We start from the raw sequence: 23,868 nt of genomic DNA on the forward strand, positions 1-23,868 counted from the left end.
TTTTCTTAGGATCTTTTCTCTTTTTTTATTTATTATTTTTATTCTATGTGTATAAGTGCACTGCCTACATGTAAGTGAGCGCACCTGTGTCGTGCATTGCTGCAGAGGTCAGAAGAGGGCTTCAGATTCCCCTGGAACTGGAGTTAAGGATGGTTTGTAGCTGCCATGTGGGTGCTGGGAATTGAACCCAGGTCCTCTGCAAGAGCAGTCAGTGTTCTTAACCACTGAGCCGTCTCTCCAGCCCCTTAGGATCTTTTCTGTCTCTTTACTCTGAGGACCTGAGGTTCCCAGAGGTGGAACCCATAGTGTGTGGAATCCCCCATTGTGATTTGCATATGTAGTGCCCCCCCCCCCCACTGGCTCGTGTGTTAAAGCCCATTGCCAGCTGGTAGTGCTGTTTGGGGAGGTTCTGGGACTTCTGGAGGCAGGATCTAGTTGGAGGAGGTCAGTCACTGGGACAGGTTCTTGGAGGACCCTTGTCCTGCCCCTTTCTGTTTCCATCTCTTTACTTTCCGTGTTCTCTTGGGCAAACAGCCCTTTTAACCCCGAGCCCCTCCTGCCATGATGTTCTGCCCAAGCACACTGGGTCAGGCAGCCACAGGCCAAGCTCTGTGCACTCATGAGCCAAAACGAATAGCTCCTTCTTTAAGTTGCTTGTCAGATACTGGTCACAGCAATGGAAAAGTAACCAGTGCACCCATAGTGCTACAGCATGGGCTTCCCCTTTCTCACACCAGTCTGCACCTTCAGCAGCTCAGACAGATTACTCTCTGCATCCTCCTGCCTCTCATGATACCAGGGCTTCTGTTCAGGGGAACTGGTCTTGGCTGTGACTCCTGTCACAATGGTGGCTCCCATTCACGGAGGCCTCTTCTGGGCTGTTGATACTCACTTCATTGGCTCCTTCTTGTGAGGACAGGAGTGAGGACCTGGCGTGCCTTCCGTGTGACTGGAGTGAACTGCGAAGATAATCACTTGACTGTCTTTGGTTCGTTTGTGTGGTCAGTTGTGTTGGTAGTTTCCTCAGTAGGAATAGCTTGTGTTCTTAGAATATTCCACTGAGTGTGGTATGTGATGCCTTGGCTGCTGCTGAGTATGTTGGGTGTTTGTGCTAATAGCTCTAAATGAGATTGTTTTGAATTTCCCTTGTGTGTGCTATGCTTATTATGTTTACATGTCAGTGTCATGTTTACTTCTTCGCAAGAACTTAGGGTTTTCCTTCTTTTTTTGTGATCTAGAGCTGTCCTATCTAATACCATAGCCACTAACCCCATATGACAATTTAAGCCTAAATTATTAAAATTACATACAGTAGTCACACTAGCGCTTTTCTGGAACAAATCTAGCAATGGAAAAATAACATTTTCGTCTTCACAGGATGGTAAATCTGGCCCGCGCCAACTTGAAGTCAGAGAGACCTCTGAGCCTGGCAGTGTACCCCTTCCCCTTTCCAGGGGCTACCTGGCTCAGGTACCTTTCAGTGGTTGTGCACACTTGTGCATATGGGGTGTGTGTCTCATGCACGTGGCCTGAATGGGGTTCTGCATTCTTCATGTGTGTTCGTGTATGTGTATGTTATGTGTGTTTGAGCTGGTGATCTTTTTCTGGCATGTAATTGAAGCTTTTTATAAAGCCAGGAAATTGGACCAACAGCTTTCACATAAGCTGCAAATATTTTCCCTCTCTGTCACTGCCTTTTGCCGCTGCTTTTGGTGAATAGTACGTATTCACACTGTTGGCTTAGGTATTCTGAATGCTTTTGTTGTTTTCTTCCTCAGACCTTTAAAAGTTAAAAATATGAAAGCAGTGCATGGTAATTGTAAGAATAAAAGAAAGAAAAATAAATAACCATTGTCTAAGGACAACCATCCCACAGCTCGGCGTCTCCCCTTTCCTATTGCGAATGCCGTGGAAAGGCCCCAGGGCTGTGGGCTGCCTTTGCTGCAGGGGCTGTCCAAAGACCTGGCTTATTTTGCTTCCTCCCTCCCTCCCCTCCTCCCTTTGTCCCTCCCCCATCCAATCCCCCTGCATCTACCTCCCAAATGCTGGAATGGTGTTGGCTTCTTTAAGATCCAAACCTCCATGCTGACAAGTGTGCTATCATGAATGCTTTTTTTTTTTTTTTTTTTCTGTCTTTTTATGACAGGTTTTCCTTCTAGTCTCAGCTGGCCTAGAACTCGCTATGTAGACCAGGCTGGCCCCAAACTCACAGAGATCTGCCTGCTTCTGCCTCCCAAGTGCTGGGATGAAAGGCATGTGCCACCATGTTTTGTTTTGTTGTGTTCATCTTTTGGTGGGTTTTCTGTTGTTTTGCTTGTTTGTTTTGAATGTTCTGGTAAAGTCTCTTTAACAATATTTCGTGTCCTAACCCTTCCCAGGTGTGTTCCTGTGCCTTATTCCCTTCTCAGGTGTGTGGCCTGTGTCTTATTTCCTTCCCAGGTATGGCCTGTGCCTTATTCCCTTCCCAGGTGTGGCCTGTGCCTTGTATCCATCACTGTCCACCAGCAGACATTCCTGTTTGCCCACAAACTCACCTGTGTCTCCTTGTGATCTCTTAAGTGTGTGCTCTGTATTGGTGAACCTCTGTAACTTGCTTTTTTGGAGCATTCTAACTGTAATTAAAAAAAATATGCTATCATCACTGTACAGGAGATTTTTGCTATTTAGGATTTTATTTTTTAAATTTTAAAAATTTATTTACGTTTTATGTGTGAGTGTCTTACTTGCGGTTAAGTGCACGAAATGCTTGCAAACCTGCAGAAGCCAGAAGAGGGTGTTATATCCTCTGGAACTGGACTTACAGATAGTTATTAGCCGTCATGTGGGTGCTGGGAACCGAACCCAGGTCCTCTGGAAGAGTAGCCAATGCTCTTAATCTCTGAGCCATCTCTCCAGCTCCAGATTTTGCTTTTATTAAGGAAAATTTCTGGAAATAGTATTCCTCTTTTGGAAGGAATGAATATTTTTAACATTTTGCCAGCTGCATTTTGATGATTTCTAAAATTGGTTTGTAGGAATGTGAGAGGAAATTTGGGGCGGTTAAGAGAAAAAGAAGGCATGTGCGTTCTATGAGGGGCCAGTGGGACACACTGGGCTGTAGGCTGGCCAACGGTACTCAAGACTCAGTCTTCATGTTTATCTTTCTTTCTTTAGTAGTTGCAAAATTGCTACTTCAACAAAGTGTGGGCATGGGTACTGGAGAGCTGGCTCAGAGGTTAAGAGGACATACTGCTCCAGCAGAGGACCCAAGTTCAGTTCCCAGCACCCACATTAGGTAGCTCACAACTGCCAGCTCACAACTGCTTATAACTCCAGCTGTAGGGGATTGATGCTTCTGGGCTTCATGGGCATCTGCACATATGTACACATACTAACACACAAACACACATATAATGAAAAATAAATCTTTTAAAAAGAGAAGCAACACAGTGTGGGCTGTAAGTGAAAGGGTCACACACAGCTGTGAGTGAGGGGGCCACGCTCAGAGCTGTGAGAAGGGGCCTCTGCATAGAACTGTGAACGAGGTAGCCATGCTCAGCTCTGTGAGAAGAGGCCTCTGCATAGAATTGTGAACGAGGAGGCTATGCTCAAAGCTGCCTTGGGAAAGAGTAAGTCTGCTTCTTTCATTCATCTGGGGGACAAGTATAAACTTGGCAGCACAGCCCACCGAGGACCAGCTTGGGCACAATGATTGGAGCTGAGCTAAAGAGTGTCCTGTGGGTAAGATCTGATGTTATGAAAGTTCTGGCATGGGTACATAAATAAACTGATATGTATCTTTGGCCTTGGCAGAAGGGCATGCCTCTCTCTCTCTCTCTCTCTCTCTCTCTCTCTCTCTCTCTCTCTCTCTCTCTCTCTCTCTCTCTCTCTCGTGCGTGCATGCATCCACATTGTGTCTGCATATGTGTGCACTTCTTTGTATTTCATTGCTTGAGGGTTTAAGAGGTAGAAATGTAGCAGTTCATCTGGGCTTCTGGACTGACATTCCCCTGTTCCCAGCTAGCCTTGGAAGGCCAGTTCAGGTGTGGTGGAGGAGGACTCAGTAGGGCTTCAGGGTGCCCACCATACTCCACAGGTGATAGGAATGTTTTGTACCTGTATTTACCTCAATGAGCACATTGCCCTGGGTTGTTGAAGATCTTACATTTGGTGGGAGATTAGGATGTCAGATTGTAATTTCTGTTGTGAATTTCAAGAGACCATGTTTTCTCACACATCTACAGGGACATATCAGGAGAGATAGACAAGAGGGTTGTAGGGACATCTTTATGTGCAGTTTTTAACTTTAAAAATTATTATTATTGTGTGTATGTTTGATGTATGTATGTGGTTGGGCATACTGTGGGACATATGTGGAAGTTTGAGGATAACCCTTTGGAATTGGTTCTCTCCATCATCTTGATCTGGGTTCCCGGGATTGAACTCAGTTCACTGGGTTCACATGATGTATTAGTTACTTTTCTGTTGTTGTGATAAAACATCATGACCAAGGCAACTTATAGAAGGAAGAGTTTTTTTTGAGCTTATGAGTCTAGTGGGATTAGAGTCCATAATGTCGGGGGGAGGCATGGTGGCAGAGGTGACCAGAGCAGAAAGCCAAGCAATCACATCTTCAAGCGGGCACAGGTAGCAGAGAGCAACTAGAAATCCGGCAAAGCTTAAGAACTCTCAAAGCTCGCCCTCAATGATGTGCTTCCTCCAGCAAGGCTGCACATCCTAAAGCTGCCCAAAAGAGCACCAACAACTGGGGACAAAAATGTCCAAATACTTGGAGCCTATGGGGGACATTCTCATTTAAACCACCACAAGTGGCAAGTGCCTTTACACACAGTCATCTCCTGGCCCTATATACAGAATTCTAAAGACTGTGTTAACTTATCTAATTGTGAGAGTGTACGTCTCCTTTTCCCGTCTTTGCTTCTAGACTGCCTTCTTTTAGCTGTGTTGTAAGGTTGCCATAGGTGGGCTTTGTTTCGGCTCAAGATTTCCTTTTCTCCTCTCTCCCCGTTAGGAGACAGGGTCTTGTTGTGTAGTGGTAACCGACCTGGGACTCTTTAATCCTCCTGCCTCAACCTCCAAAGTGCTGGGAAGGTGGTAAACACTAATCATGAATGCTTTAGTGCACTAAGGGGGGAGGGAGACTAAACCGACCAGCTCCTCATCTCAGCAGCACACCTTGTGCAGGAGTTAGGGTCCTTACTGCAGTTTGTTCTCATTTTATAAAGACTGGGTCGGGGGGTTCAATCCAATTAATTCAGAGAAAATTCCAGGCCCAAGCTAGGCACAGTCATGTCTGCCCAGCATGTTTTTCTGTTCTTTTTAAAGAGAAGCACTCACCCACCGGTCTGGTATTCCTTGCCTGTTGTTACTTTAACCTTACTGCTGAGAAGCACCTGGATACTTCCCTCCAGCTTTCCGCCCTTGCTTCCTAGGTCATCTAGGGAATAGTGTCATCAGGCTGCCCTGGCACCTGTGCATGTTCTTTTAGGGATGTGTGACAAACAGGCTAAGAGGTCAGACTCAATTCTTGCAGAGTACTTCATGAAGTCTTACTTTCTTTTCTTTAGAGAAGCATAGGAAAGGCACAGATCACCTACAAACCCCACCTCCCGGGATTGCCGTCCCTACTGTGATGGCCAGCATCATAGGTGAGCAGCAGGTTCCTGGATATTGTCTGCTGCCCCCAGCTTGCAGGGTTACAGTCTCTTATGCTGGAAACCCAGGGAAGAGCAGTGACCCAAGGCTGAGGGACTTCTTCACTTGAAATAAACTGTTACGGGTGCAAGAGTGTTACCTTTAAAATTCTTCTAGTTTTGAGCTGCATTTTCATTTTAGACCATGTTTATGAATGCCATGCCCCGTCTTGCAGGATGACCGCTTGCAGGCAGCCAGCCTCTCCCCTTCTACAGGCTCATGTGGTGGCTGGTACTTGTTTCCTTCAGGCTAGTGATTGCACTGGGTCACATTCTTTCATCCCTGTGTGGCTTGGCTCGCCGGTTCTGTGGCACCGAGGGGTTCCTCATGCCAATGTGTTTGTGGTTACCTGCTGCTCATCTCTCTGCTCCAGTGTTGGGCTGCTGTCCTCCTCCAGGTCTGGGTTGGTTTTCCGTCCTCTCCAGGAAGTCTTGACCCAGTATTTGTTCTGTGTAGTTTCTGACTTATGTTTGTGTCCTGGTGTGTATGCACCTATCCTGGACTACTGTTAGGTTTATCAAGGACCCCCCACAGCAGCATCTTCTCCCCTTCCCTGACCACACTCTTCCAGGTGAGGTGAGAGGCTGCCCCCTACTGTTTGCTTGTCAGGGACAGACACCTCTTGATACTGCTTTCCTTGGTTGTCTCTGTCTCAGAACCAGATGGTTATTGAAGTTATTGTCATATTGAGTCTTAGAGCTGATATGGGGTTAGGAGGAAATGTCCTCTTTCTGGTGACAATCTCTGAGGGAAGGGAGGGCAGGAATATGATGCATCTTGCTTGCTTGGGATGGAGAAATATGGGTTTAGGATTGACTGTTGATTGGGGAGATTTGGTGACCCAGGAATGACAGGCTAGGGAAGGAAGTGGCCCATGGTCAGGCATAGCAGTAGTGCTGAGACTAAGGTGGGAAAATGTAGAGGCCCAGAGGCTGGAGAAGGGCGCAGAGACACCAGGGGAGGGCAGAGGGTCAGGAGCACAGGCCTGTTGTCTATGCAGATCTGGAGGTCTTTGTCTCTTAGTGAAGGGTGAGAGGCACAAGAGGGCTGACTGTCTTCTAAAAACTGCTCTGTCTGCAGCTCTAGACAGAGAGGGGAATAGCAGCAACAGACACTTTCAAAGGGAGAGATGCAATGACTTGGGGCTGGGGAGTGTGGCCATCTGGTGGAATGCTTGCTTTGATGGTAAAAGCACAGGTCACAGGGGTGGCCTGCCCATGGGCAGTGCTGTAGTGAGCTGAGGAATGTGGACTCCACCACAGTGGCTGCCACTCTGAGGGGAGAGGCTGAGGGAGTGTGAGGGTACGAGGGAGTCAGGTAGGTGTGAGTACATGAGCGAACAGTCAGGGAGAGTGTGGGAGCGGGTGAGTGTGGACCCTGTTAGAGTGTGTGTGTGTGTGTGTGTGTGTGTGTGGCACAGGTGTGTGTAGAGCCTATAAGGGTGTGTGTGAGGGAATGAATATGTGAGAGTGAATGAGCCTGTGTAAGGGGGAGGGCATAGAGTTCCTGAGTGGGCTTCCTGTTGGGAAGTGCTTGTAGGCTGTCAAGTGTTGGGTGGGCAGCCATCTGGTGGCTGAGGGATCAGAAGGGCCACCTAGAGTCATCATTGTGGTGTGTGCTCAGGAGGGGAATGAGGTTCTGGAGGAGGCAGTGGCTTGGGCTGTAAAGGGATGAAGTCAAGCCAGTGAGGTCAGGGTATTGAGGATACAGCTGAAGAGAGAGGACTCAGAGGCGGCTGGCCAGGGGTGTGGGAGTGTGTCCAGAGAAGCCTGGTGACACTGCCTATGTGTCAGTGCGGTGTTGGCCTTGATCTTTTCAATTTATCTGCATTGTGGAATATTTTCAGTCATTTATTTAGACTGCTGTCTAATTCCCTCACAGTTGTGAGTGACCGCTAATAAACATAAACATAGTTGTCTTTGTTCAAAGCACCGTCTTAGGGCTGTCTGGTATGTAGCTCTATGGATCCACAGTCAAAATGGGATAAAAGTCAGATTAATCTAAACAAGACTGTGACCCAAGAACTGGCCTGGAGGAGCCTGCGGTCCCAAGGTACCAGCAGTGGCTCTCACAGCCATGCTGGTGTGGCCTTCAAGCATGTCTCTTGGCAGGGCCACCTGCAGGGTTTGCCAGGCCTTGGCCAGGCTGAATGCTGGATTTCTGGCTGTATCGTCCTGGTTCTGCCCATTTCCTAGCAAGGCAAGTGATGCGCTGATGCAGTGGCTGAGGTGGGTGTGGAGCCCAGGCTTTGCACAGCTAGATTTTCTGGTGCAAGCCAGGGCTAGAGAAGCTTTGGTTGGCATGGGCCTGTGAATGCCCCATGGTGGCACTGTGCCCAGTGTTCCTTGCTTCCCTTTCCCTTCTTCTGGGAAGCGAGATGGGATACTCACACAAGATGATCAAAGGTGATCACTGGGTGGGCAGAGCATGTACTTGAGTCTGTGGCTGCTGTGGATAGTGGGGTGCTGAAATGTGAGTATCAGGAGGTGCTGGCCATGGGAGTGCTTGTCTGGGTCCCATGGAGGCTGGCAGATGTGTACCTTATCCACATAGGAGGAGAGTGTGAGGGTCCTTAGGTCTAAAGGTGCACTCTATCAGGACAGAGCACAGACTTAGTCAGCTGAGTGGTCACAAGGACACAGGAGCGTCTATAGATTCTGTCATCTAAGAGCTGAGCTCCTGAGATACAGCTGCAGGAGTCACTGTGCCAGGTTTCCTGGCATTACAGTCCAGGGTCATGCAGGGACCTGATGCTATCACACTCTGTATGTTCTGAGGCAGGTGTTCCTCACTACCGCTGCTGCAGTGCATATGTGCTAAAGTGACAGGAGAGGCCAATGCTGTATACTCCAGGCTGGGGAAGGAGCTCTCCAGCCAGTTCCTCATTTAACTTCCTCTGTAGAGGTCATGTAGAGATGGCAGTGTGCCTAGGTTCTATTAAAATACAACAGAGAATGGAGTTCTGGAATCTGGGCTTCCCTTGTCCTTGCTCAATTCAGGCCATTCCTGCTGACCTGCCCTGAAGTATGGTTCTTCCCCTGCTCACTTACAGGCCCCATTCTCTAGTTCTGAGTTGCAAGTATCCTGGCATATGTATTTATTAGTATGAGAGGTGCTGGGCACATGGGTCTGTGTGGGTTGTAGCCTGAGGACAGTTAGCTCTGAAGAGGCCTATGTTGGGTTGTGTCACATCAGTGTCTCCCTCCAAGAGACTTGCTGCAAGTGCAGTGGCAGCTCAGGTTTAACAGTGCAAGGTATATGTGTTCTGCCCTGCATCATGGAGCTCCCCTGCAGAGCTTACCTGGGAGGTCATGATTGGGCTTTGCCTGTGGTCTGATCAGGGACTTAGTTATAGTGCTTGACATCTGTTTCATGAAGTAAGACTCATCTTCTAATCTGAAGGGCATTTGGAGTGTGACATAGAGGCACCTAGGTGAGAAGAAACTGTTGCAGGTAGGAATGCTGGCTATGTTAGCACTTTGTGAGCTGGGATTGGTGGCTCCTTAGAAGAGGAACAGCAGAGTTGCTGTCCTGGAGACTGGCCTCAGAGGACTCTTGTTCTGTGCCTTGAAGGCTGTGCAATGAGCTCTTGCATGGAAAAGTTTTAGGGGCTCCGTTGCTCCAGCCTTCTCCCCTGCTGTTAGCCCTCAGCTTCCACAGACCCACTATGGCTGTATGCAGAGGTCTGGGCAGGGCTGTGTTTCCCATGCCTTGGCTCCTGACTGATAGGAGTCTGCCCGGGCTCAGAGAAGCAGGGAGCCCTGAGAGCCAGACCTGCTGAGAAGTCTTCCGCCATGAGCACATGTCCTGTTTTGCGTATGCTTTCGTTGTGTGCATTTGGCCATGCGCCTACCTTTTGGCTGCTGTCGAGTGGTGCTGTTGTTGTGTGTACCAAGTTTCCGTGTGGGATGCCTTTTCACTTTTCTCCAGTGTATACCTGAGAGTGGGCTTGCTGGTCAGATGGTCCTCCAGGTTTAGCATTTCAAGGGCCAGCCTGACCACTCCCTCCATAGCGTGGAGGGCTTCTGCTCACCACCTCCTCTCTGGCACTCTTCTAGCATTCTAACAGTCGTGTAATCCTCTATGGTTGTTTTATTTTTCTGAGGCAAAGATCTACCTGTGTAGCCTTGGCAGGCTTAGAACTCACTTTGTAGACTAGGCTGTCCTTGGACATGCAGTAATTCTCTTACCTCTGCCTCCTCAGTGCTGGGATTGTGTTGTGCACCACCATGCCAGGATCCTCTGTGGTTTTGGATTTACATTTCCTCTGTGGCTAATGATGCTGAGCCTCTCTTCCTGTGCTTGGCTACTCTGTTCACGTGCTTGCCCTGCTCTGGCTTGTCTCTGTGGTGCCCCATTGCCACTGTCCGTGAAGACGGGGGAGGGAGTGGCAGTGGCGGCGTGTCCCGTGTGTGGGAAACTGGGCCTGAGAGTCCCGCTGGGGCATCTGTCTAAGAGTCAGTGGATGCCCAGAGTTCCTCTGCTCTCCTTGTATGGTCTGTGAGGTTCTTGCTCCTTACTAGCTTTTTTCCATCATTCCTTTCTCTATAGTTCCATCTCCTGATTCCCAGGACACTCGACGGGTGAAATGAAGATGTGCTGATGTGGGAGTGGCTGTAGGCACCATTGGATTGGTATAGGGGGTGGTTTAGGGCCTGGCCATGGCTGGGTAGCTTGGGTCTTTCGTTTCTGAAACCTGACTGTGTGGGCACTCAAGTTCTTCTCATCTGATGGGCCAGGCAGGGACTTCAGTTCCAGTGGCAGAGGAAGGCCTTATTTGAAAACAAAACAAAAAGAACAGCAGCAGCAAAACCCCCGAAAGAACATGTAGCATTATGCTTAGAGCCTTAGCTGCTTTTAAGTGTGTAGTTCAGAGTGTGAAGTGTATTTGCATTATTGAATGGCTTTGACACTCCTCTGGCAGCACTGGTCCTCTACCCATGGGACACATGGGACACTTCCCCCATGCCAAGTTCTGACCAGGGCCTCCCCAGGGCATGTCCGAACCAGGCGAACCAGGCTCTGGCCAACTCCCACACTTGGACTTGATCGTATAGGGCAGCCTAGGGGAGTGCAGGCTGTAGCTCAGGGGCCTTCAGGTAGTGGCCATGGCTCCATCTCCACTTGGGCAGGGTCTGCTTTGGCTGGCACTTGACTCCTCTGGTTCTTACTGGGCTTCCATGCTAGTGTGTGTGAGCATGTGTGTGTACATGCTGTGGGGGTTTCTATCAGCACTCTTTTTTTGCGGGGGGAGTCTTTTTGAAACAGGGTCTCCCTGTAGCCTAGCCCCAGCTGTCCTGGAACTCACTATGTTGACCAGGCTGGCTTTGAACTCACAGAGATCTGCCTGCCTCTGCTTCCCAAGTGCTGGGACTACAGGTGTGCACCACCATGCCCAGCTTCATCGGCACTCTTAAGTGCTTCCAGAAGGTTCTATCAACAGCTGATTCTCTAGCACACCCTCACCCCTGCCCTAACACAGAAGAGCTCTGTGGTGTTTGAATGGTTTATGCTCATAAAGCACTGTGGAGTGGCTCTGGCCCAGGTAGGAGCACCATCGCTTGACTTGTTACCAGTTGGAAGCAGATAAATGGTACTGTTCTTGTCCCTTTCCCCACAACCCAGATTGGGGATAGAGCAGGGCTGTGTCAGTAGGGCATAGGTGCTGTGTGCCTGCTGCCGGCCCAGTAAGGATTGCTGGGCTTCCCATTACAGGGACAGCCCACAGAGCTCTGTGAGGCCTGTCTGCAGGTGGGCTACCTGTGGTGAGTGCAGCCCTGTGTGGATAGAGCTCCCTCTGTGTCCTTCGGTTTCCTCACCAGAGCCTCTGCTCCTTGCTATGTTCTAACTTTTCCTCTTTTTCTTAATTTGCAGCCAGAAAACCTGCAGAAGAACTGGCTTCGGGAGTTTTACCAGGTAAGAACTGCTGTGAGCAAGGTCTTTCCAAGCACCTGCCTAGGTGGTGAGTATTTGTTTTCATTTGGGTGTTTCTATGTGAAGGCACATCTTGTCCATGTGGAGTTCATTGTCACCAGGTCAGTCCTAGGGGAGTTACCCTGATGGGTTTCACATGAAAGCTGTTTCAAAAGCAGTTGATGTTACTATCTTCTGATGAGCCACACTTTGTTGCCTGGCTCCCTCCTGGGAGGGAGGGACTCAGGACACAGAGGACCCGTCTCTGAGGTTGAGTGTCCGTACTGTGATGGATAGTGCTTTTTGGGAAGGTCCCCTAGTTGCAGTGTGAAGCTTAGATAGGCCCATATAGGTGGCATGACCCATGGATTGCTGTAGGTCTGGGTGGGAAGCCAATGGGAGTGTCACTTTAAACAGTTTGAGTGTGAGTTAGCACAGCAAACAGCTACCTGGTTCTGCATTTGGCTCTGGGTGGATGACAGGCGATCCCTGAGCAAGTGTCGTGTAGGTGAGACCAGGAGGGCGAGAAGGGCTGAGTAGCAGGTGACTAGGTGCTCCGAGCTTAGAGGATAGCAGGTCATGCTGTATATGCACACACGTTTCTACATGGGCCTCACAGAGCTGGGCCAGGATTGTACCATTCAACTTCTCAGCTTTGTGTGAGCATTGGGTGGAGGTGGGGCAGGGCGAGGCCCAAGTCACATGTGAGGGGCAGAGAGACAGAGAAATTACAGATACTCTGGGGTCCATGGTGTACACTTGTCTGTAGCTCTGCAGCTTTCTGGAGGTGCAAGCTGGGTAGAGACTGGGGTGGGAGGCCAGTACATGCTGGCCATCCTGGATATAGTGACACGTGGAGCTTCTGGGACTGAGTCCTTACACCCTACACGATGCTAGGCAGCTCTCCTGTCCTGCTGGCCACCATGTGTGTCTGCAAGTCATTTGGAGGTAGGCTCCTTCACTCAGCATCCAGCATTCATGGATCTTTGGTCTTCCAGGTGTTGTACTTGGTTCTGGTTTGGGCATGGAAGGCAAATTCCTGGGGTATAGCTTAAGGTCCAAGCAGGAAAGCCTAAAGAGAGACACTGGGAGTTGGGACAGAGAAGGGGTTGGCAGTCAGGGAAGGGCCAAGATAGTGAAGGGTAGGACAGGGTCCTGCCATGGAAGGGTCTGAGGTAGTGAGGGGAAGGGCAGGCAGGGCTTTGTCACAGAAGGGTCTGAGGTGGTGAGGGGAAGGGTGGGGCTCTGCATAGAAGAGTTTAAGGTAGTAAGTGGATGTGAGGCCTCTGTCAGAAAAGGGTCAGTGGAGTGGGCAGAGGAGGACCATGTCAGGGATAGTCTTAGGTAGTCAGGGGACAGTTGGATGTAGGGTCTGGGGGAATGAACTTGATTTCCTGGACTGCCAGGTCTGGGTCCTGTGGAGATGGTGTGGTGTGGCTTTGTGGATTGTTTTGTGAGCTTAGGTGATTGATGGTATGGATACCCACAAGGTGGTGGGCATGCATCCCTCCTATTCTCATTGTCCCTGGATGGTGCCATTCATGTCCTTAGGTCAAACCAAGGAGCTGATGAACCTTCACATGTGACCTGATGGCCACATCAGAGATAGCAGCACTTTTAGCTGGGCGGGAGATGTAGCCTCAGGCTGGGGCCTCAGCTGCCTCACCGGGGCCTCTGCGTCTCTGTAGGAGGTTCTGCAGACATTCTGTTTTACTGTTGGTATGTCCTCACTACAGCACCTTGAGGCAGCACTGGGATGAACGCTGGTTCCTTGGTGACAGGTAGAGGCAGGAAATGATGACGTGATAGACTCTGAAGCGAGGCCAGGATACGTCTGTTGAGGGGGGAGGGTATGTGTGAAAGTCCTCTTCAGAGGGATCTCAGGTGGGAGCTCTGTCTCAGACAGATGCATTCTGTGTCCATCTACTGATTCCTCTCTTCTGGGTACCTGCCTTCCATAGTAGGCCGACTGTATTCTGAGGGTCTGGCTGGTGCTACGTGCGTACCTTCCCCCACCTGTTGCTCAGCCATGACTTGTTCAGGTCAGGCCCTATCCCTCATCCTAGGCAGGAGGAAGGCAGGAATGAGCTTACAGCTCATACTCAGAATGTGTGGTGACAAGAAAGGGATAGTGTTGTGAAAAGAGAGGAACACAGGAACTACAGCCTTCCTTATATACTGTGGTATGTCTTGTGTTACATCCACACCCACTGTGAACTTAGCACCACAGTGTTACATCCACACCCACTGTGAACTTAGCACCACAGTGTTATATCCACACCCACTGTGAACTTAGCACCCACAGTGTTACATCCACACCCACTGTGAACTTAGCACCACAGTGTTATATCCACACCCACTGTGAAGTTAGCACCACAGTGTTACATCCACACCCACTGTGCACTTAGCACCACAGTGTTACATCCACACCCACTGTGCACTTAGCACCACAGTGTTACATCCACACCCACTGTGCACTTAGCACCACAGTGTTACATCCACACCCACTGTGCACTTAGCACCACAGTGTTACATCCACACCCACTGTGCACTTAGCACCACAGTGTTACATCCACACCCACTGTGCACTTAGCACCACAGTGTTACATCCACACCCACTGTGCACTTAGCACCACAGTGTTACATCCACACCCACTGTGCACTTAGCACCACAGTGTTACATCCACACCCACTGTGCACTTAGCACCACAGTGTTACATCCACACCCACTGTGCACTTAGCACCACAGTGTTACATCCACACCCACTGTGCACTTAGCACCACAGTGTTACATCCACACCCACTGTGCACTTAGCACCACAGTGTTACATCCACACCCACTGTGCACTTAGCACCACAGTGTTACATCCACACCCACTGTGCACTTAGCACCACAGTGTTACATCCACACCCACTGTGCACTTAGCACCACAGTGTTACATCCACACCCACTGTGCACTTAGCACCACAGTGTTACATCCACACCCACTGTGCACTTAGCACCACAGTGTTACATCCACACCCACTGTGCACTTAGCACCACAGTGTTACATCCACACCCACTGTGCACTTAGCACCACAGTGTTACATCCACACCCACTGTGCACTTAGCACCACAGTGTTACATCCACACCCACTGTGCACTTAGCACCACAGTGTTACATCCACACCCACTGTGCACTTAGCACCACAGTGTTACATCCACACCCACTGTGCACTTAGCACCACAGTGTTACATCCACACCCACTGTGAACTTAGCACCACAGTGTTACATCCACACCCACTGTGCACTTAGCACCACAGTGTTACATCCACACCCACTGTGAACTTAGCACCACAGTGTTACATCCACACCCACTGTGAACTTAGCACCACAGTGTTACATCCACACCCACTGTGCACTTAGCACCACAGTGTTACATCCACACCCACTGTGCACTTAGCACCACAGTGTTACATCCACACCCACTGTGCACTTAGCACCACAGTGTTACATCCACACCCACTGTGCACTTAGCACCACAGTGTTACATCCACACCCACTGTGAACTTAGCACCACAGTGTTATATCCACACCCACTGTGAACTTAGCACCATCACCTCAGTGCAGTCATTCCTTGGCTGGTCTACCCATCGTTTTTTCACATACAATTCATTCATCTGGACGGTGCCAACATGAGCAGGACACACACTGCTCTGCAGAGTGTCCATCCACTGTGGCTTGGCTGGAGGGTGGGTACCAAGGGAAGCCTTTTTATTGGTGTGGTTAGGGCTGGTCTCTCAGGGAGACCAAGCTGAGACCTGAGGGTTTAGGAGGAGCTGGGTTGCCCTTGTTGACCTCACACCAATTTTGTTTCTTGGGCTGTGCAGGGACATCCGACTTTTCTATTTTGTTGACAAAGGTAGTGTGCTTAAGCATTGCATTGTCAGGGGCTACCTGCTTTGTATATCTCTGTGCCCAAGTACCCACCTGCCTGGCACATAGGGTGTGCATGGCAGTTATTCATTGGATATCATTCTGAGGAAACAGAACAGAGCAGAAAAGCTGAAACAGATTTCCTCCATTTCCTCGTCCACCTCTAGCTTGACATATGTACCCTTAATGTGTGTCTGTGTGGGACTCAGATCACTCTCTCTCTCTCTCTCTCTCTCTCTCTCTCTCTCTCTCACACACACACACACACACACACACACACACACACCTGAGTTATCATTCTCCTCTCTCCTCTCTCTCTCCTCTCTCTCTCCTCTCTCTCTCTGTTAATGTTCAGAACTGTTTTAGCAGCTTCATGGTGTTTCATTATATGGTACACTTTCAGTTTTTGAAGTAATTTTTTTATTGATAGAACTCTTACATTGTTTGAATTTGTGATAGTAGTAAGGATAATTTTTTTAAAAATGAGCTATAATTTTTTTTTGTTTTTTTTTGAGACAGGGTTTCCCTATAGCCCCAGCTGGCCTGGAATTCACTATGTAGACCAGGCTGGCCTTGAACTCACAGAGGTCCACCTGCCTCTGCCTCCCGAGTGCTGGGATTAAAGGCATGTGCCACCACTCACAGCTGAGCTATAATTTTTGTGCAAATATAAAATGAATAGGTATTGAACTATTTTATGTTGATATAAAAGCTATTTCATATTTATTAATAAGAATCAGAAAGTTGTACATGGATTCAAAAAGAATCCAGAGCACAGAAGTTCTCATCTTGGTAGTTCTAAAGTGAGTTTCTTAATATATATCATGTAGGCCAATTCTGCAGCATGGCCATCATTATGTGCGTTCTGATGGCAGGTCTCCTCATGGTCATGAGTTATTTGCATTGCTATGAACTTTTAAATGTACAGAGTTGTAAAATAGCTCAGAGATGGTAAAGGCAGAGATAACTACTTGTGATGGTTTGAATGAAAATGTCCCCCATAGACTCCAAGTATTTGGACATTTTGTCCCTAGATGGTGGTACTGTTTTGGGAGGTTTTAGAAGGTGTGGCTATCCTGGAGGAAGCATGTTACTGGGGGTGGGCTTAGAGAGTTCTTAAACCTTGCTGGACCTCCAGTTGCTCTCTTGTTTTCTGTGCCTGCTGGAAGATGTAGAGCTTAGCTTCCGCTGCTCCTCCTCCAGCCACCTCTGCTGCCATGCCTCTCTGCCAAGACAGACTGTAATTCCCCTGGAACCATAAGCTCAAATAAACTCTTCATTTTATAAGTTGTTTTGGTCAGTGTTTCTATCACAGCAACAGAACAGTGACTATTAAAGTAACTCGTATCAGAGAGTGGGCTGTTGGCTGTGAAGAACCTGACCCCATGGGGTTTTAGAGGAATGTGGAAGACTTTGGAAATTTGGGTTAGAAAAGCAGTTGATTGCTGTAAGCGGAACTTAACAGGCCATTCTAGTAATTGCCTGGAAGAAAGTAGTGCTGAGAACAGTGTAGTTCCAGAGGGAAATAAGCAGAACTTGGGATATTTTGGCAGAGTCTGGCTGGAGTCTCCCCTCTACCAAAAAGCCTGCCTGAGGCTAAGTTGAAAAGCAATGGACTAGTATTTCTTTGGTGGAAGAAATTTCAAGACAGCCTAAAGTAGAAATGGTGGCATGGCTATTAATGGTGACTATTATGCAGATCTACAGTGAAAATGAGCAATTGGGGCAGAAAGAAATACAGTTTGGATTGAAAAAGAGCACTAGGAAGATTAATGTTGGAGCCCTGGCCTATGATGGAGAGGATTCCATTGATAAAGAGATTAAAGTGATTAAGGAGGGGCCTAGAGATTCAGACTTAAACAATGGAGAGAGTGCCTCCAGGGCAAGACCACACCCAGTTAAGCCTCCAACGTGTGAAAGGAAAATGCTGCAGGGGCCGCTGAAGAGAAAAGCTTCTAAAATGGATAAAGCAGGCTGGAGTCCATCCCAAACTTGCAGTCAAACTTGGCATTGTCATTCACCTGGTGCTGGCTTTAGAGGCATGAAAGATGGAAGAGTGAAGGGGTCATCAGTTCTTCCTCCAAGGTTTCAGAGAGCCTCAGAGCCCAGGCAGCGTGAAGCAGGGGTTCCCCTGCCTAGAGAAGGCCCTGATAGGCCATTGAGAAGCTGTGAAGGTGAAGCCTGGTTGGCAACGGAGACCTCAAGAAGACGTTGATGATGCCAGAGCTGTGAAGCATCTGCCAAGAAGACCTGCATACAGGCAGTGGTACCAGCCCAAGAGAAAGAGGTTTTAGAAGGTGTGGCTATCCTGGAGGAAGCATGTCACTCACTGGGCATGGGCTTAGAGCGTTGTTAAGCCTTGCTGGATCTCCAGTTGCTCTCTTGTTTCCTGTGCCTGCCGGAAGATGTAGAGTTTAGCTTCCACTCCTCCTCCAGCCACCTCTGCCACCATGCATTCTGGCCATGATGGACTGTAATTCCCCTAGAACTGTAAGCTCAAATAAACCCTTCATTTTATAAGTTGTTTTGGTCAGTGTTTCTATCACAGCAACAGAAGAGAGATGAGTTAAATAGCTGCTAAGTCCTTTTGTCCCTTAAAAATCTTCTATAGTTTTTCCTGACAGGACTTTTAAGAGTCAGAGAAGTGAGCTAACATGGAAGAACAGTTGCCAGTTTGCCCTCCTGCCTAAGAAAACTAGAACAGGGCAAAATATATGTGGCTATGTTTCAAACACTAGACAGCAGGCAGCCCTAGACAGTGACCAGTATGGGAAGAAACAAAGAGCCAAGCCTCTGCTCACCCAGCTTGTAGTAGAGAGAATTTCCAGGCCAGCATCCAACAGCCTGTTAAACAATGTTTATCAGCTAATCACAAATTAGAAACAGGAAAGTATGTTCTGAAATGGGAAAAACCAGTCATTACTGTGGTCAGGGGCTGTTGGTTCTCTGAAGAACTTACCCTTCAGCTTTACTCTGGGGCTGATACCCGCTTCCTCTTTTCATTGATTTCTGCCCTTTTTTTCTTTTGGTTGTTCTTGGTTTATTTTTGTATTTTTATACTAATTTCTTAAGGTGGAAGACAGAATGACCAGTATCAGAAATGCAGCCTGAAAGATTGTCACTCAAGATCCTGCAGCTGGTAAAAGATAACAAAAGAAATAGCACTGGCAACTTTATGCCAATAAATTTGAGATTTTATGTGAAATGAGCATATTCTTTCACAAAAACACAGTTGTGAGTGTTTACTCAAGACTCAGTAAACGAGCTGAGCCCAGTAGTAAATGAGCTTGGCCCTGTACTCATTAGATTAAAATTTTGCTCACCACATTTTTCCCAAACGCTACAGGCCCAGATGGCTTCACTGGTGAGTTCTGTCCAACATTTCAGCAAGAAGCAATAACAGTTTTACACGAACTTTCCAAGAAGATTGAGTCACACACAGTTGATATTCCCCAACTCATCCTGTGACATGATCACTAATTATTCTGGCACTCAAAATAGAAAGCATCACATGGTCAGGAAAACAGACCAGTATCCACCATGAAAACAAGTGTAAAAAATCCTTAAAGATTCAGCAAATCTAAATGATATGTTGTCAAACTGCCTTCTGAATACTTATGCTTATATCTATAAATGAATGCTGCACTCAGCCTTGGCCAGAGAAGCTTCTGCAATGGGTAGCAATTAATGCAGAGACTTATAACTGGTCATAGTACTGACAATATGTGTCTATTCAGGGCTCATCCCTAAGTGGGACATCTTTACCAACCCTCACCCCATGGCTCAGAATATCCAGGAAGAGGGGTAATGGCTAATGTGTAAGGACTGAGGAATTCAAGCTGGCTTAACATTCAAAACTCAATGACTAGAATTTACTATGGGAATTAAAGAGGAAAAGCCATATGTTTGTCTCAACAGATGCAGAAAAAAGCATTTGGCAGAATCCTGTAATATATTTGATTAAGAACTTTTAGCAAACTAAGAATAGAAAACAACGTCCTTAGCCTGCAGAGAGCATCTGCAAACCCTGCAGTTCACATTGTATCTGGTGATAAAAGTTGTAATGCCTTCTTACCTGATGGCCAGGAACAGGGCAGGGCCCTGTCTCTCCTCTCTGATTCATTATGGCGTTGAAGGGCCACTGCAGTGAAGCAAAAAAAGAAATAAAAGTAGAAAGCAAAGCCCTCTATTAGCAGAAGATATGGCTGACCATCCAGAAAATCATGAAGATACACACGGATTTTTGTTGTTAGTACTGGTAACAACTTAATTAACTTAGTTAATCTTTGACATAAAAGGCCAGTATGAAAACACTTTCTTTTATTAGCAACAAACAGTTATAAATCTAGTTTAAGAAAAGCACTTGCACTAATGTGAAGTACCCGGGTAAAACCTCACACAATATGTCAGTATCACACTGAAAACTGTGGAACACTGATGAAAGGTCAGCAATGATGTAAAGGACTGAGATACCACAGCCACGAACTGGAAGGCTTGAATTTTGTTAGTGTTTTAATTCTCTAATATCTGAAATACCGATCCAATGCAGTTGCAATAAAAATCTCAGCAGAAGACAGGTGTGTGGTGTGTGCCTATAATCCCTACACACAGGCTGAGGCAGGAGGATCATGGGTTCGAGAGCAGCTTGGGCTATAGTATGAGAGTCTATCCCCCCCAAAATTCTCAGCAGGAGTTTTTGGTAGAAGATTCTAAAAATATATTGGCAAGAAAAGAGGAACCTAAACAATCTGAAGAAAAACAAGATTTGAGGACTTAGGTTCTGATTTCAAGAGGTACTCTAAAGCTACAGTCTTCAAGGAATGAGCACAATAACTGAATAGAGGCTTATAGATCAGTGTGATGGCAGAGATGGAGAAAGACCCATAGACCTAAGTGATCAGCCCCAGTGCCGAGTCAAGTCCTTAGAGAGGAGTGGCCTGGCCAGTGTGCAGTAGAACAGCTGCACAGCCCTGTGCAAAAGTACTTGGAAAGCCCACACTGTGCTATGTACAAAAACAGGCTCAACACGGGTATAGAGCTAAATGTAGAACTTAAACCCACGAAAGTTCTAAGAAGGCACTTAAAAAAAGATCTTTGTCATCCTGGGTCAGGCAAAGATTTCTTCTGTCCAAAACCAAGAGTATAACTCAAGAAAGAAAACTAGGTAGACTAGACTTCATAATTAGGATAGTTTTTCACGAAATAGTGTTAAAAGAATGAAATCACAGATCAGGAGGCATGGTTTAGAGATGAAGTGTTCTCTAAAGTTCATGTGTTGAGGTCTAGGTGCCAGCTGATGGGCTTTTGGGAAGCGATTGGATCCTGAGGACTAACAAAAGGATCTAAAATGGATTTATTTTTTGACTGAAAATATGATGCCATTGTTGGGAGGTGTTGGAAGTTAGGAGGTGGAGTCTTTTTACTCAGTTGACACAAGGATGTGTTTATGGAGAGACCTGACACAAACATGAATGGCTGCTTTATTTGTGATCCCTGTCTTTCAGAGAAGCCAGATTCAGGGACATACGGCATGACTATCACGTGACATGGGGGAGTGATGGGCCTGTGGAGCAGAAATGCGGTCTTGCTGGGCTGCCTGGGTTCTGTAAGACACTGATGGGAGGGTCTGAGATCAGAGCAGGTATCCAGAGGGCTGTCAGCTGCACACTGTGTCCTCCACACTCCCTCCAGCAGGTCTTCTGTCCTTCAGTGCCCTTCTCTTTGCTGCTGTGTCACAGTGCACAGGGCACAGGCTGCCTGCCTCTTTGTGTTTTGTTGTCTTCATTCCTCTGTTCTGCTCCTGGGTCTTCAAATCCCTGCAGACGCTCAGAGCACCCGTGGTTTTATTCCACTCTGCACCTCTCCTTTCCTCCCAGACTCTCGTTTCTAGCTTCCAGGGGGACCTGGTGCCGCTTGGGCCTTTTTTTTTTTTTTAAATTTTTTTTTTAATTACTAATTATTAATCAACAAATTTTTATGGTTTGAAGAATTATTATTATTATTATTTTTTTTTACACCCACTTCCCAGATAGCACCCTCCCATAGCCTCCCTCCCCCGAATAGAGCCCTTATACTCTGATATCCCTGCTACTGTCTGCTGTGATGTCGGCACCACCAGCCGTTCCCCACTACTTGTCCATCTGATGAATCTAGTCAGGCTATCTAGAGGTCTTGTTTTAGGAAGGTCAGCTGTTCCTCATCTAGCAGCAATCGGTTGTCAATATTCTTTTAGATAAGATTAGGGTCTGCTGTTCATTTTCCCAGTTCTGTACTGGGTTACTATCTGGGAGTCTCTTGGGCTACCCTGGCCAACAACTCAAAGGAAGGTGTCACCTATCTGGCATTTTTGCTTGTTGTGTAGCCTTTAGCTATGCATATGGACTCTTAAGAACTTATATTGATCCCTTTAATCTTTGGTTATACTTTCCTTTTGGGTGTTTAAGGCCATACAGTTGGCCCAGATTCTATATACATGACTATCACTGGTCACAGTCGCCCACCTTCTGAGCTCCTCGGCATCTGAGCATGAATACAAACTCGTCAGATAGACAGCCTTCCTCTCCCACTAGAGGCCGCTTGGGCCTTTTGACCAGATTTTCCTGTCCTCTACCTCACATACCTTCACTGGCTGGATCTACAGCCTTGCCCTGCCTGATGTCAGCCCTTCATCCTCATACTTAGTCCCCAGTGATGGAGTCTGTGTCCCTCCCATCCCCTGCCACCCTCAGGGTTCTTCTGCAGTCTGACTTCTGTTGTCATGACCACTGCCACTCCATTCCCACCAGTGTCTCCTTGTCCTGGCTGCAGACAGTGGCCTTTTTCTGCATGCTTCATCTGCCTCTGTTTCCTTACAATCTTCACAGAGCAGACTGGGCAGAAGCCAGGTCCTCACCTTACTTCAACTCATCTCCGACATCACACGGGATCCCGCTTCCCTGTACCCTTCTCCCTATGCTTCTTCTCCATTCCTGGGACTTTGGCACACACCCTGGATAGAGGCCCCTCCTCCCTGCTGTTGCTGGCACATGGTCAGAAAGTGCCTTGTGAGTTCCACCTGATTGCCTCATCTAAACATGTAGCCTTTTCTTCCAATCCTACCTTCCTTTCCCCCATTCCTTTGTCATCTCTGCTTCCCTATCCTCCCCCACCCCGCCCCTTTGTATATTGGACTGGGGATTGAACCTAGGGCCATGCTAGGCATGCACTCTATGACTGAGCTGTATCCCCACCCCCTATTCCCTTCTCCCCCTCTTTAAAAAAAAAATCTTTTTTACTTGAGACAGAGTCTTACTAAGTTACCCAGACTGGCCTAGAACTCACTGTGTAGCACAGGCAGGCTTCCCCAGTAGCTGGGATTATGGACCTGCACTACCAGGCCTGGCTTCAGCAGAGTCTCTTCATATAATCTAACCTCATTCCATCGAAGCAGGAATCACCCTCAACTTCCAGGTCAGAGCCCGACCTAGAATAGGCGGCAATAAATTTCAACATAGCACAGCCTGAGGCAAGGAGAGCCAGTGTTGTAGTCTTCTAGGAGGTCCAAGAGAAGTCTAGTGAGTAGTGGACAGTGGGCAGGGAGACAGGGAGGAAAGGCCCTGGGAATGTCCTTGTCACTGGGGTCTGAGCTGGCTGCAGTTGGTCCAGGGTTCCAAGTGCAGGCTATGGAGAAGTGTGAACCTGGGTATTTGAGGCTTCTGGTAGAGTCAGGCATCCTTGATCAGAGGTTACTTTCTTTGGCTGAGGTAAAGGGGAGTGCCCTGGTCAGAGTCACACAGACATTAGACAGGCTTGGTCCTTATTTTGGAGAAGGATCCTAGAGTTGGTGATAACCTTGGAGGTAATCTGGGAGCGCCTTGGGTTTTCCCACTGCCAAGACACCTCTCTGAGGGCTGTGGAAGCCTGTTTTGTGTAATTCCAGAATGCCAGTTCCAGAATGCCCATGACTGGACTCAGCACAGTGCTCTTAATCTGCCTTCCTTGTTTCATCTGTCAAGGCCCTGTGGTGTCACATGCCACTGTATAGGTCTTAGTTCATTTCTCTGTCACTGTACATGTGACATAAATTCTGTAATTTACCTATTAGTGGTGTCTGGGCTATCTCAGATCAGAACCACTTGGGCATTTGTGTCCCTCCTCTGTGGACACGTGTCCATTCCTCTCAGTCTACTCTGGGAACATGTGCCAAAAGCTGTTAAAAACCTTCTACAGTGAGGCACTGTGCTCTAGCAGCAGGAGAATCCCTTAAGTGATGGTGTGGCTGGTCATGCCTATTTCCTGAGTCTGGGAAAGACATTGTATCAGCACCACCCAAGAGAGCAACACTTAGAAGGGAGGGAGGGAGGGG

General features: G+C 47.8%; 1 protein-coding gene across 1 annotated transcript in view; it reads left to right on the top strand.

The window, feature by feature from the left end:
* Positions 1–23,868, top strand: part of Inpp5a (inositol polyphosphate-5-phosphatase A) — a 192,161-nt gene that overhangs the window by 42,994 nt on the left and 125,299 nt on the right. Inside the window, exon 2 of the mRNA XM_008823156.2 lies at positions 11,569–11,610. Coding sequence (XP_008821378.1) covers positions 11,569–11,610 — 42 coding nt within the window. The remainder of the gene's footprint in view (positions 1–11,568; positions 11,611–23,868) is intronic.

This window comes from Nannospalax galili, unplaced genomic scaffold, assembly GCF_000622305.1.
Source record: "Nannospalax galili isolate Female #2095 unplaced genomic scaffold, S.galili_v1.0 scaffold49, whole genome shotgun sequence".
NCBI classification, from domain to species: domain Eukaryota; kingdom Metazoa; phylum Chordata; class Mammalia; order Rodentia; family Spalacidae; genus Nannospalax; species Nannospalax galili.